A 14447-nucleotide genomic window follows, 5' to 3' on the forward strand; every position below is an offset into this window, starting at 1 on the left:
CGGAAATTTCATACTTAATTTTCCTAGATTTTTCACGTGTTTCAAGTTTCTTAACCCTTTCCAGCAGAGTAGTGTAAAACCAAAAGGTCATTTTAGATTTTTTTTTTTTGTTCTCTAGGATTGGAGGTGCCATTAAGAGTGACGGGCTGACCTTTTGCAATGTAATTTTCCAAATACCTCCTGGGGGCTGGGTTTACTCACCTGTAATGACCTGTCAAAGGATCCCTGACGAGCAGTTACAGCATATTCACAAAAAAGGGCAAAGTGAGAGACTAAATTTTAATTACTGTGTACAAAGTTTACCTGAAACTTCTATTTGAGTCTGTGATACTGTTTGACCAAAATAGATTTTGATAAATGAAACCCCCTCTTTTTTACACCATTGGCTTTTGATTTAACATACATAATAAAGAAAGTAACAGGATAGTTATTTAATAAATTAAAATACCCTATTTTTTCCTGAAAAGCTTTCTTTAGCTGCTCAATGAAAATAAAACTGTTCTATCTTTTTATGTTATACACTTCATACAATGTTTGATAATTTCATTTTTCCTTTGTAAAACATAAGAGATAGTGTTAAGAAACCATAAATCTTTTAAAAAAATGCACAAAGATAGTCTGGACTTTGATTAATTTTAAACAAACATTTGCAAAAAGCAGTGGCACTGCAACCTAACTGGTGCAGAAACAACAAAACCTTTATTAATCAACAAAAGGATTTTATGACATGATTTTTTTTAAATAGAGAGTACAAAATAAAAAATTGTATGACATAAGAATTTGCAAAAATGAGAAAGTACAAAATGGAAGTGTAAATGTAACATGCAGCTAAATGTAACTATATAATATAAGTATGGGCATTTCCTTAGAATATGGTACTGGTATAGGGACGTAAGTTATGGATTATTGCACTTTCATACTTTAAATATATATGTTACACAAAGGGTAATTATTGTGCCTATTGCCTAAACTAGTGGGTCCAAAGTGAAACTAAGAGACTCTTAGGGTGATGAGTTGTACAGTGTGGTGGCCATTTTTTCTTGTAATGTCATATTTTATTTCTGTGATTTTCTTTTCTTTTCCCTTTTTCTTTAATGCCCTTGAATTCAATGGGGCATAACGCAATGTATAGTGCGTTCACCTGACTGAGAACTATTAATTTGAGGTGTAATTTAACAGTTTCCGAGGTGTCATTGAATGCATCGTGAGCATGTAGAGAATGATAGTAGCGGTGAGTCCAGCCTCTGGGTGGGGATTTGTGTGATTGATGGTCACCTCCCGAGAGTGTTTCATGGACTCGCCCCCTCTCTGCCCCGCCCCTCCCTCGCTCCCTGTGCCTCCCTCCCTCCTCCTTCTCTCTCGGAGCAGGAATGTGGAAGCATTCAGGAGTCCAGTCAGTCAGCGCGGCACGTTTGTACACCGCTCTGGAGTCAATTATTGATTTTTGCCTCAGCTGAATGTATCGACGAGGAAGAAGTGATTCGTAAACAGATCATTTGGTCACTTTTAGGATTTACATCCTTTTTATCTAAGGCGTTTTTTCCCTCTCTTTTTTTTTTCTTCGGCTCAAGAAAAGTTTGCTTTGAGACCAAACACAGCTGGACTCTGCAGATGGAAATAAGCACCAAGTGTACACCGAGCCCACCTTTTTCCGGAGGTCTCTCAGCATGTAAGCTCTCTTCTTCATTTCCTTTCTCAGCCCTGTTTTCGTTATTAACATTCCGACAGTGTGAGCCCTGCGATAACACAGCGTGAGGTCACCCCGACGAGAAATCACTACAACCTCATATATGTGGCTGTGGAGGCTGCTCCTGCAGGGGAGTTTGTCGCTCACCTCCATATTCTGGTGGTTATGTGATAAAGTTATGAGTTTTCTTATTATCTGAAGTAACATATAATGGGCTGTGTTGTTTGTAGCTTTCATGTTTGTTGCCTGTAATCAGTTTAAAGCTCAGTTATTAGAGGGCTATTGTTTGGGAGAAGTGTCATCCTTCTTTTCTTAAGAAGGCACTTCAGCTAGAAGTACTTTTTTCAATGAAGGTCAAACTTTGAGATTAATTGTTAAACACACTCCACTTATTAAGACTGTTTTTTGGTAGATGAGTTATCTCTGTTTCCAAATTAAAACCTCATCCACACTATCTTTCCAGCTAGAGCACATTTTTTCCAATGAAAGGCTACCTTTATTCTTCTTGTTTTGTAGGTTACTACTTTTAATATTTATTAAAATTGCTCCAGCAGCACTGCCAGCAGGCTCAAATCAATAAGTGTGAAGGAGAATATCGAGATTGTAAAACTCAAGCTGTGCGCCTGTTTTCATGTGTTTGATAAAAACAAATGCTACAGTGAATCAAATCAGAGCTGTATGAAGGTTACAAGGGAAAGAAAACCCACGTCATTTATCAAGGTCGTAAATTAATTTCTTATCTTCTTACTTCCTTAAGTCCTAAGACACAGATATGGATGAATGTCAAACCAATGAGCCTTTCTGATGCTAATTAAGATTTTTTTCTTTGGAATATTGAGGAAAGATGCACCTGAATCCAGAAAAAGTTCCTGGTTTCCTACTTGTCTAACTGTGATGCATTTCATGCCAAAGCCAACAGCTTGTTCCTGCAGATGATTTGTCTGTCAGAGCTCAGTCTGACTGTGTGTCTCTCTCCTGACAGGGACCCAGAGTCTCTGACGAGGTGAAGACTGCTGGTGTTAAATGCTCACTGTGAGGCTTCCTGCACACAGTGACTGCTCATAAAAGTGCTGTTGGTTCAGTGACTGTGTGAACCGTTCACAGACTGTTTACCATGGCGTCCAGCCTGACATGTACTGGTGTTATCTGGGCCCTGCTGTCTCTGCTGTGTGCTGCTGCCTCCTGCGTTGGCTTCTTCATGCCCTACTGGTTGCTGGGGACACAGATGGACAAGCCCGTGTCCTTTGGCACCTTCAGGCGCTGCTCCTACCCGGTCAGAGATGAGGAGAGGCAGGCCACCGTGATGCTGGAGCAGTGTGGGCGCTACGCTTCCTTCCACGGCATCCCCAGCCTGGAGTGGAGGATCTGCACGGTGGTGACAGGGGTCGGGTGTGGCCTCCTCCTGCTGGTGGCGCTCACAGCTCTCATGGGCTGCTGCATCTCTGACCTCATCTCACGCACAATCGGGCGTGTGGCTGGAGGCATCCAGTTTGTTGGAGGTGAGTTTTTTTTGGTCTGTTAAGTTTGTTGTTTTTGACTGTGCAGACAAGCCACAACCCACAGCTTGTCTGAGAGGGGACTGCAGCCTTGCAGAGATCTTAAGCTGCCAAGTTCTGAACTCTCAGATCAAATACTCCTGAATGGCTCCTTTTGATTGGTTAGATTACAAGGAGCAGAATAAGTTTCTCAAAGAGAGCTTTTTAGATGTGTTGTATGGTATAAAACTGGCTGCAGGATTCAAGCTGCTCAAATTTCATATTTCAAAGTTTGTTTGGTTTCATGTTGAATGTGCTATACAACAATGATGTCATGTCTGTATTGCATCAGAAAGGCTGAGCTCTGATACATTTCTGCATCCATGGGCGATCTTCTGTCAGTGAAGGTTTGGACTGAGTCTTGTTAGCAGTGTTTGTTTGATGGATGAGATGACTGATCTCCTTCTCCTGTGCTTCTGCATCAGAAAGCATGAGAAATCAGAAAGCTGCATCGAACAGAGCCACTGACACTCCTGTTGTTACTGGATCTACTCATGCTGATAAGTTGGTTATGTTTAGACACACAGCTCTGTGTCTGCTGTTCTGAATACATCTTTTTTGGCATGCATCAGATCTGCAGGACCAAGCTTGAGTGAGATACAGTCTAGACTTTTAAAGTATTCAGTCCAAAAAGAGTCGCTGTGAAACCAAGTCACCCTGGCGAAGAAACAAAGGTGCATAAAATAATGATAACCATGACAGTTTCACCTCTGGCTGTCACCTCTTTGTCGGGGAACCTGCTGCTAGACTGGAAAAGGCTGTTGTTTCCTTGGATACTTGGCTCTGCTGCGAAAAGTCCCCTGTTGTAGGATGTTTGTCATCTCACTTTATAGATTTTAAAACAATTTTGAAGCAAACACAAGTCTGTACTGAATTGCTGTAGCTTTCTGCAAAAAGTAATGAAACAAGTTTGAGTCAGTGATACATTCTCTGAGCAGCTTTCGGTTCTTTGAAGACAAGTTGAATGCATCACAGATGTTGTGTATTAGAAGAAATATTTGATGTGTTAAAAGAAAAAAAAACCTCCCTATGCATTACTTACTTTTTCTCTTATGTGCAACCACTTTTTGGCATCAGCTCCTATCTTCTTGTGTTAGTTCAGATGATGAAATGATGGAAAACTGTGTTTTATTTGGGTTACAAGCATGCTCGAAATACATCAGTGTTTGTCTTTGCTCTGGAGCTGCTCCAGAATGTGGCTCTTGAAGTTGAAAAGCAACCCTTGCTCTGCCTCTTTTCCAAAATAGAGTTGTGTCCACAATGCAGCTCTGACAATAAAAGACTTTCTGTGTGTTTGTTTGTTTGATTACGGTAAGTGGACACAGCTCCACACGACACCAGCTTTGTGTGTGTGTGTGTTTGTGTGTGTGCACAGTGGGTTCTGCTCTTGTGTTCTCCTGGGACGTGAGGTCTGAGGGAAGGCTTCCATTGAAGCTGCGAGTTTCTCTGCCCTAGTTTAAGAAGCTGCGGTGCTCCAGCCCTCTCATTAACTCCAAAATGTTCTCTCACATACTGTGGCTCACCAGCCTGCTATTTGCAATCCCCATCACTTCAGCTCGGCTTTAAGGAAGTGATGTGACAGAGAAGCAGGTTGCAGGCAGATTTGACAGAGCTGGCAGGTTTTTCAGAGGGATAAATCTGCAGAGGACCACCACATCGCGCCATGTCCTACTTCTAAAGGGTTTAGCTGCTTAGGAACATCAGTATTAATGATGTATAATATGGAGGATGATGAAGGTGAAGGCTGGCTAGTTTATTCAGAAATGTGCACTTTTATGTAAGGAGAGCTCCTTTAAAGCTCACAGCAACCCCACACATCCAGAATTACAGCAAGCTGCTATTTCTGGTGAGAGGATTAAAAAATCCACGTCTGTCTTTCTTGTGATTTCTCTCCTTCGTAGACTCTCAAATCCAGACACGCATGAATTTAGATGGAGCGGGAGCAAAGGACTGTGGGGTTCAATACAGAGGGCAGCGCTCAGTTCTTTTCATGAATGTGTGTGATCCAAAAGGGCAGAGACGTCTCTGAAGGCCTAATTGGGAGTGACACATTTGGGAAGCTCAATGGGCTGCTCCCTGTTTTGTCTTCGATCACTTTACAAAGAGAGTGGAAATGTCGAGGCAGGGAGGGTAAGTTTAGAGACAGAGGGGGGAAAAATACCTGATGATTGAAGCATTCGACATTCACTCCTTATTAACTGAGAACCTCGCGGAGACCTACTGGGAGAAAAAGGGGGAATGTGTGCAGAGAGATATGATCAAATCTCAGCGATTAGCAGGACCTGAGAGAGGGAGTAAATGAGGCGAGGAGTCGGTGAGGCAACGCATGCGAATTCAACAGGAGCCTCATGGTTCACAGTCTGATGCCAGTGTCTTTCTCCTTTTGTGTCCTCCTTGCTCCTATTGTTGGACACTAATGAAGAGTGTCTTGGAGGGGACGGGGCCTCAGGCTGCCACAAGTGAAACATCCACTCTATATCTCTCTGTAATTTATCTCAATCCCATCAAATAGATTAAAGCTTTAAGGATTTATCACTGCCTTATCTCATTAGCTGCAGCCAGACTGGAAGAATAACTGAACTCAGAACCAAACTGTTACTGTTGCTGGTGTTGTTGTTTACCTCCTCTAATACCCCTTTTAAGGTCCAGAGCTGCTTAATTGGTAATGGCAGAGACCCAGAGAGCCCGATAGTGAGCGTGAGACCATGAGGCCGTTCTGGCTCATAAATCAAAGGCCTGAGAACTCTGTGCTGCTTACATTAAACAACTGCCTTCACTGTAGTTTTGTTTAGTTATGCAGCGGTGCAGACTCAATACGTCAGTGGCTCTGAGGGGAGGTTCAGACATTATAAGATTCTTCACTTGGATTTGGTTGTTAGGGATTTTGATTCCCCCCCTGCAGAGACATGCCTTGTCTTTTGGGTGCCTCAAGCAGAGCTGTGCTCAGCAGGAGGAAAGGTGTTTAACGTTAGTTTGCAGAGAGGATTTAAGACCTCTGTGTGCACTAGTTTATTCTATGGATTTACCCTCAGAGCTTGTGAATGCCTGTCATTAGTTGAGTTCTCTTTTCTTCCATTAATTTATATGAGTGAGAATTGGCAAGAACCTAACGATACAATATGCATCACAATACCTGGGTACGGTGGCCAATGGGTATCAGATGATTTACAAAAGCTACAACACAATTGCAAGAGCCACAACAACATAAATGCAAATACCACAAATCAATGGAAATACAGTCACAACGGAAGTTAAAAGAGGTTACTTATCCAAATGGACACAGAAAAGTAGCGATGTCCCGATATTACATTTTCACTTCCGATACGCTACCGATACTGCAGCATTGTGTATTGGCCGATACTGATATTAATCTGATACGATATCAGCACTAAACATGCATACTTTTATTACTAATTTTGTAGTATGTCTGTCATGTTAGAAAAGGCTTGATTGAGCGATATTATTCAAACAAAGAACAGTAGTCAGCAACAGTAGGTATGAGGAAAAACTGACCCATTTATTATTAACCAATGGGTAACAGAAACTGCTTATATCGGAGATTTTAGATGCATTCTGATACGATACCGATACTTGTTTTTTTGCTGATGTCGGACCGATATCCGATATCAATATCGGACTGGGACACCTCTACAGAAAAGTTGTGAAATAAGTAAATTATTAACTTAATCTTTGATATATATAGCTTTGTAGGGGTGTCACCAAGTAATATCCTTCATAGAACTTGTATTTTTTTATTTACGCTACCATTAGAGCTATACTTATCATAGCTTAAGTTATAAAAGTAAACAATCAGATACTTCGCAACTTTTCTGTGTGTGTTTGGAAAGCCGTCTTTTTAACTTCTGTTGTGTTGTGGCTTTTGCAAATCACAATATGATAATATCACAAGATCACAGTATTGTGATATAATGCGATATTCCATACAGGTAACTATTTGATTGAAGACAACTTCTCTATTTTATTGAGTTTGAAATAATGAAAGTCAGATGCAGTGTGTCAAGTTTGTCACTTAAACTACTGTGACATTAAACTAATGTTGCAAAGAAATTATTGGGTCAAAGACGTGGTCAATTGGTGAAACTGATAAAAAAGAGAGGAAACTGATGCTAACTGCATCAAAACCCACATCATCAAGTTTAGGAATAAAATTTTTGGAATATGCTTTAAGATTTTACAGTGTTTATTATGAGGTTAAAACAAACAGCGGAGTAGCCCTTCAGCGCCATCTTCTGTAGTGGGGGTGCGGAAGATGTATTGTACTTCCAACTCCTAAAATAAGAATTTTTATTTTAACAGAAGCATCAGTATAAAGGGTTGAAATTGGTGCTGCACGATTTGGGGAAAAGGTGCGATTTGCGATTAGCTGGACAATACTGCGATTGCGATTGTGCTTGCGATTTAATAAAAAAAGTTGTGTCATGATGAGTCTACAGACTTACTTGGTTATAATGGAGAAAAATCTGAATTGCATGTGCTGACATTGCGATTGCAATTGCAATATCTTCTTTTGCGATTACGTAATTGCATGTGCTGACATTGCGATTGCGATTGCGATTGCGATTGCGATTGCGATTGCGATAATCGTGCAGCCCTAGTTGAAATATCAACATTTTATCACAGGTCAAAGTATTGTGAGATATTGCTGTATCAAAATTTTTCACACCTCTATAATTTTACTCCTCTCAGTTAAGTCCTGTTTAACATTTTGGCGGTTGATGTCTCTCATTGACATTTTTTCAGATTAATATTCCTGTATGCACTCTGGAAAAACTCTACCTGGTCTGCGCAGTCTGCTCTTCTTCTCATATGGATTTGATTCTGAAAGGTCACAGTATTTGATGATTTTGCCCTTGTTGCTTGATTTTCTCACTGTCCTTGATTGTAATTGTAGTCCGTAGAAGTTAGTGGTTATTTAAGATGCATCATAAGTTTTCCTATCATCCTGACCTCATTTTTCCAAACAGCTGCAAATGGTACAATGACTCTGTCCTTTAGTGCTCAAGGTGTAGTCATCATCCAGCCACTAAGTGGTCCTCCTAATTCAGGTAACAGAGAGGGTAAAGACTGTTGAAAAGAAGCCCACATCTCTACAGTGCCACTAGAACTTTCTTTGGATGATTTGTGAGTGAAATTTTAAAGCTAAAGTGTCAAGTGCCACATTTCCCACACAGCGATGTCAGCTCCTACCCCCTGAAGCTCCATTCTGAGAGGCCATTACCTTTATATTTGGGGATGTTTACCGCAGTTTACATCAACAACAATGCCCTGTTTGCTGTCATCTTAAAAAAAAGGATCACCATGATTGATATTTCAGCAATCCGAGCTCAAACAACAGCACCAGAGGCGTATGAAGAGGCGATGAAGAGGCATGACCTGCCTGAAATCCCTCAAAAATATTGCCTTGACCTGCAGAGAATGTCAGCAGGATTGAAATGGTTTCTCCCCTTGATAAAAATGTCAGAAGATATAGCTGCTCAGGGCTGCAGGATATAGGCTGTTTTTTATTGAGATGCTTTTGAACTCCTGCGTCCTTGAAGGCGAGACAAACGATATGATGCATGAAGGGCTGCTCTTGTCTTTTTTTCAGGGAGTTTGCAGGAACACAATGTAGGGTACAAGCAGAGGACTTTACATGGGCTGCTGCTGTTTCAGAGGAGGAGCGGACCTTCCAGTCCCAGAGGGAGGTGGAAAAAAAAAAAGCAAGACGCAGCATATTTCTCTGCCGTATGGAAGGTTGTGGGCAGAAGGGGATCTATAGAGGCTAATTTTGTCTGTCATTGTTTGGAGGAGTAAAAACACTCTGAGTGTTTAGGGAGGATTATCTAAGCCATCTCTGTGGAAAAGGCTAAAAGCATTCATTATTGATTGAAGACATTTAATTTCTTTTACATTAAATATTACCCCCGAGTTTTGACAGCCCTTTGATGGAATGAGATCTGAAAATGTGGGTTTTCACACGCTTTGCTGCTTTTGATGCTCTCATGTGATCTCCCCAGAGTCAGATGACAAACTTGTCATTTGTTTGACAGAAGGATCTTCTGACCAGATGCAAAGCTTTTGGTGCAACTTTCACAACTTTTAGTCTTCAAAGACAGAGGAAGTAGACAAAGATTCACAAATGAATGAATAAACGAATGAGATGAAACCAAACAAGACTGGTTTGTTGGTGTAAAAGGACGTGGTTGTGGGGGGAAACAATGCGACACACTAGGTTAAGCCTCGGTTTTGTGCCGGCTTATTGGCCGCGCTGGTTGAACACTTCCCACGCCAGCCTCTGCCGAAGCTGCAGTTGATCCGAACTATCAAATAATTGGCTGCGTTGCCTTCTGGGAAAGCTTCTCCGTTTTGTTTTCTGGCTGATTGGCTGTGTTTATACCTCTGTGACAGCAGCTTGTTTGCTCACAGTAGTGTAGAGTGTCAGTAAATGAACAATATGAAGCCACAGAATGGACATGAAATACCCTTAACTCTGGGCCTTCGACTTCAGTATGTGTGTGTGTATCGCTTTCTGGAGAAGCTGTGTTTTCACCCAGAGGGGACCTGTAACACACACACTCACACACACACTCACACAGCATGTAATACAGTATATTGGTCATGTGCTGGGGCCAGTTGAAATTGGATTTACCACCTCTGCAGCTCAGAGTCTATGTCAAGGGCATGAGCAGGAGCAGTGAATTTAAAGACATGTAAATAAATTACAGATGGGCTGCCATTGTGGCTTCTATAAAGCCGCCAAGGGCTATTTGGCAGCAAAGTGTGTTGTCCTGTTTGAGAGCCATACCAGCACAGCCAGGAGCTTTGTCCTTGTGTCGGCTTTGAGAGTCCCTGCCAGCTGGATCCCGCCCAGTCCCAGAATGTGTACTTCCACTCCCCTCTCAGCACCAGCACTCATTTTCAAGAGGTACAACAAAATGAAATTGCATCCATATGAGGACGACTCTGGGATGAAGAGCTCATTTTTCTGGGGGGAAATATTCTGTCTGTTTGGGTGCTTTTTGACAGTCATTGTCTAAAGGTGTCAAATCAGAAGACATTTCCAAGGTGATAGGTAAATATGCCCCGACACCCACTGTTCTCTTTTTACCTCCAGAACCCGCTCTGTATTCCTTCACCGTTGCAGGCCTGGCAGTTTCCTGCGATGATGATGGACTACTCTGTCTCGTCTGCCATGTAAGCATTGCAAAAAGCTAATGAGATAGCAGCAGCCCATATGTTTAGAAGGAGAAGCCAGGCCTTTTAAATATGGACCGTCTCTGTGTAATGGTTTTTAAACGCTACCTCACTCCTCACTGCTTACGTTTCCGGCCATTGATGGTTATAAAGTGGTCGTCTCTTCCTCTGGGTTGATTGATCACCCAAAGTGCAGACCTCTCTTGCCTCTCTTGCTACACTGCAACGTGCTCATTCAACCAGGCAGCTATTTTTGCTCAACATACAGTTCCCTCAAACCCCCCCAATGTCACCACAAGAGTGTTCGGAGCCAGTGAGCAGTGAGACGTAGCCGGTGCACCATAGGCACTTTTTATTTTCCTCCTTTCTGGTCTATCTTTCTGCCTCACCCTTCAATCTTTCTGTGGATGAACTCGGATGCGCCTCTTTTTTAACCTTCTGGTTACCAGAGTATTATTTCCGGTGCTCCGACTCTTAGACTCTCTATTTTAGGCTCCTTTCACCTTTCCCCTATTTCTGCTTTCTGTCCACCTCTCCGTGCCCTTCCTCTCTTCTTCCCTCATGCTCCTCCTGTGCTCATTGCTGTCTGCAAGCAGGGAGAAAAATAGATTGGGCTGGTACCCAGTGACCCAAGGAGTGGACCTGGGCTCAGCCAGAAAGCCAGAAAAAGAGGATGGATGAAAGCAAAAGAGAGACAGAAACGAAGAGAAACAGGGCGGAAAGCCCGGCATCAACAGGGATTTAGTTTTGTCAAACAGGAAGTCTGGGGAACCAAAGGACAGACAGAAGGGTTATTTCAGTCTGTTCCTCTGTTAAGTCATTGTTTTCACTGCCATGGAAGCTGGCGTGCTGCGTTACGGGTTGTTTTTGTCACTCGAAAGGAACTGTTCCAAAAACGTGTCTGCTGTGTCTGCGTTTGTGTCTGGCATTAAAGTGGCAGTAAAAGCACAGACGAGAGAGCCAAGGCAGTTCTCGAGTTGGTTTGGCCCTGCTTATCGATGATTTGGACAAAATTTAACAAGCAGGGATGTCGAACAATTGTGGGTTTCCAGCTTCCTAAATGTGAGCGCTTTTAAAACCCTTTACACAAAACGAGCCAGTTTTTCGGTTTTGTTGAGTCAAATTAGGGTTTTCGACATTTTATTGACTGTCCAATCAATCGCAAACTCGACTAGATTGATTGGTCTACTCAGCCTTGCTTACAGCTCATTGAGGCAGCACTTAGCAGCTTCAGAGCTTTGGGCTAAATGCTATCACCAGCAAAGCTTGTCAGCACAAAGGCTTAGGTGTGGGAGATGTCATCAGTTTTTCAGGTCAAAGGTCAAAGTATCAGACTCATGAGCCACAAAATGAAAAGTCTGTAGATCAGGGGTAGGCAACCTTTTCCATGACTCGTGCCACTTTTAGATACACTCATGTATGTAAATCATCATCAATCGACAGGAAAGTCTCCTTGAATTGTTTTCCATGCTTAGCGACACAGTTAGAAATGGTATAACTTCCTCCCATTGCCTGGTTTTTAACAGTTCGGAAAGTTTTGAATGCGTTGCTTTGTTTTGTAAACTTTGCTAACACTGTTTTCCTGCCTACTTGATGTTCTACATACACTGCAAAAACTGAAATCTTATAAAGTGTTTTTGTCTTGTTTTCAGTAGAAAATTCCTTTTAAGACTCAATGTGAGCCACATTCACCTCATCAGTTCAGAAAAATGTCTTGTTTCAAGTTATTTAAAGACAAATATGAGGTCTCAATTTCTTGTAATCAGTAAAAAAAATCTGCCAATGGAACAAGGGAAAAGTTACTTGTATTAAGACATTATTCTAGTCTCAAGGAAATTTTCAAGCAATATTTCCTTGTTCCATTGGCAGATTTTTTTTCTGGTTACAAGCGATTCAAACCTCATTTTTGTACTCTGCTAACTTGAAACAAGACATTTTTCTGGATTGACAAGTTGAAAGTGGCACATATCGAGTATCATAAGACAATTTTTACTTAAAAAAAGACAAAAACACTTGATAAGATTTCAGTTTTTTGCAGTGTACCACACTTTCACAGCAAAGGGTGCGTATTTCTCAATCTTTGGCCATCTCTGGCAATAGATCCATGCTCCCTTATTCAGCTATGTTGGGAAAAAATGACTGGAACTTGGTTTGTTTGCCTCGATAACACTGCTAAATGCATGCTATCATGAGCTAGCACGCTGACTTCCCAAGAGATTTGCAGTGACGCACTGGCAAGACACATTCACGCACTTGTAACGTCATGATTTCAATTTATTATTAAACATTTATAGTGTTAAGTAGAATACAGCACAATAGTGTTATCATTTATTCATTTTGTCCTCTGCCTCATAGTAATTACTCTTTGTGTGCCAACATAAATAGCCTTACGTGCCCGCTATGGGTTGCCTAGCCCTGCTATACACCATTTGAGGAAAACTTAACGCTTAAAGTTTAATCCATCCCAAAGTTGTGGAGATATTTCCGTCTGAATCAAAGAGACTGACCCTCCTTGACTAAGAATCCAAGTGACATTTCCATTAATAAAGAAAATGATCGTGAGCTGCAGATTTACAGCTCAGGAGCCTGATTAATTTCAGCGTTTCCTGCGCTGATTAACCAGGATGTTTTCCTCTGCTTTAACACAGAAGGTGAAGCAGACAGAATAGTAATTGTTAACGCATATCACGTCTTTCCTGCTGACACCTAAAGCAGCGGATATGTGTGAAGGGATGAATCACAGCTCAGACAGATGCTTAACAGATGGTGGAGGCTCCGCTTCTCTGTATCACCGCTGACACACATTGTGGAGGGCATGTTGGGTGTCAAAGCCCCGGCCTGTATTTATGGTGAGCCATACTTTAGTCACAGGTAGGGGCTACAAGAATAAGCCCCTCTCCTACAGCTTGAGCCGTCTGAGTCCTTGTTTCTGTGGCGGATAAATCCGACGGTGCGATTAGAAACAAAAACAGAGAACAAGAGGAGGAAGAAACTGTTTTTCTGAACTTCAGCACATGTTGTGTCTAATTAGTGATGAAGAAGACAGAAAGCACACGTTTGACCTGTAAGACATCTCTGAGGGAGTAGGAGGCCATGAGTCGGCTGAATAAATGAATAAGTATGGATCAGATGGATTGGGTCTGAGCCCTGTGGGATGAAGCAATTCTCTCAGTATTCAGACCCTGTTTTCGAGTCTCACCGGCACCGGGCTTTTAACACTACAGTTAATTATACCCTGGTTTTCCTAGTGAGGGGGAACGTGGGGTCAATAGTCTTTTGTGCCTTCTTCTTTTGGGTCGAATAGCAGGTCAGCGTGGAAATAGAATACGTCTGGATGTATGGAGACAGATCTGCAAATAAAACAGCGCAGAATAGCCCTGAGAGCAGTTTATTTTTGGCAAAGGAATCCATAGTAATTGCCTGTCTTTGGTTTCTATTGCCTCAAACCATACATGTATTATAACATAAACCTCCATATCCGAACGAGGCAGAGTGAACACCCACAGAAGAATTAGTCATTTTTATCCCATTGTCCCCCTTTTGATTGGAGAATGCACCATTTAATTCGACTCCATGTGTCTGAGTATCTCCTGCATCTCGACCCTGAAGGGCCAGGAATAGCTTCAAGAGCCGAGTGAAGAGCCAGAGCTCTCATAGATGGTAATGCGTAGAAAAGAGCCGCCTCTGTTTCCGGGAGAATTAAATCAGGGTCAGTGTGCAGCTCTGGGAAAAGCCTCAGCAGGTCACGGGCAGACACGCGCTCAGACAGGTGAAGGTGGCGTAAAAGACAGCTGAAGATCAGTGAGAGGACAAAGGTCACCTGTGCACACACATTTGTCTGTCACAAGCTTCCCGCTGTCTGTTGATGACTCCTGGCGAAACTCTTTGTGTGACAGGGATGTGTCTCTTTGCAAAGTGTGAAGCGACTCCCTCTTGTGTGACTGTGTGTTTTTGTGCGCGAGCCTGTAGTGTCGCCTGCTTGCGTGCGGCTCTCCGTGTTAGTGTCTCGTGTGCCACGACCAGCGCCGGTC

General features: G+C 42.3%; 1 protein-coding gene across 1 annotated transcript in view; it reads left to right on the forward strand.

Annotated features, from left to right (window-relative positions):
• The first annotated feature begins 1369 nt into the window (after positions 1 to 1369).
• The window catches only part of LOC141797994 (LHFPL tetraspan subfamily member 6 protein), a 59237-nt gene continuing 46159 nt past the window's right edge, over positions 1370 to 14447 (forward strand). Inside the window, exons 1-2 of the mRNA XM_074679749.1 lie at positions 1370 to 1669; positions 2670 to 3186. Coding sequence (XP_074535850.1) covers positions 2802 to 3186 — 385 coding nt within the window. The 5' untranslated portion in view covers positions 1370 to 1669; positions 2670 to 2801. The remainder of the gene's footprint in view (positions 1670 to 2669; positions 3187 to 14447) is intronic.

The sequence above is a fragment of the Halichoeres trimaculatus genome, unplaced genomic scaffold (genome assembly GCF_033239565.1).
Source record: "Halichoeres trimaculatus isolate MK-OKI-2021-1 unplaced genomic scaffold, fHalTri1.1 fHalTri1_scaffold_9, whole genome shotgun sequence".
NCBI classification, from domain to species: Eukaryota; Metazoa; Chordata; class Actinopteri; order Labriformes; family Labridae; genus Halichoeres; species Halichoeres trimaculatus.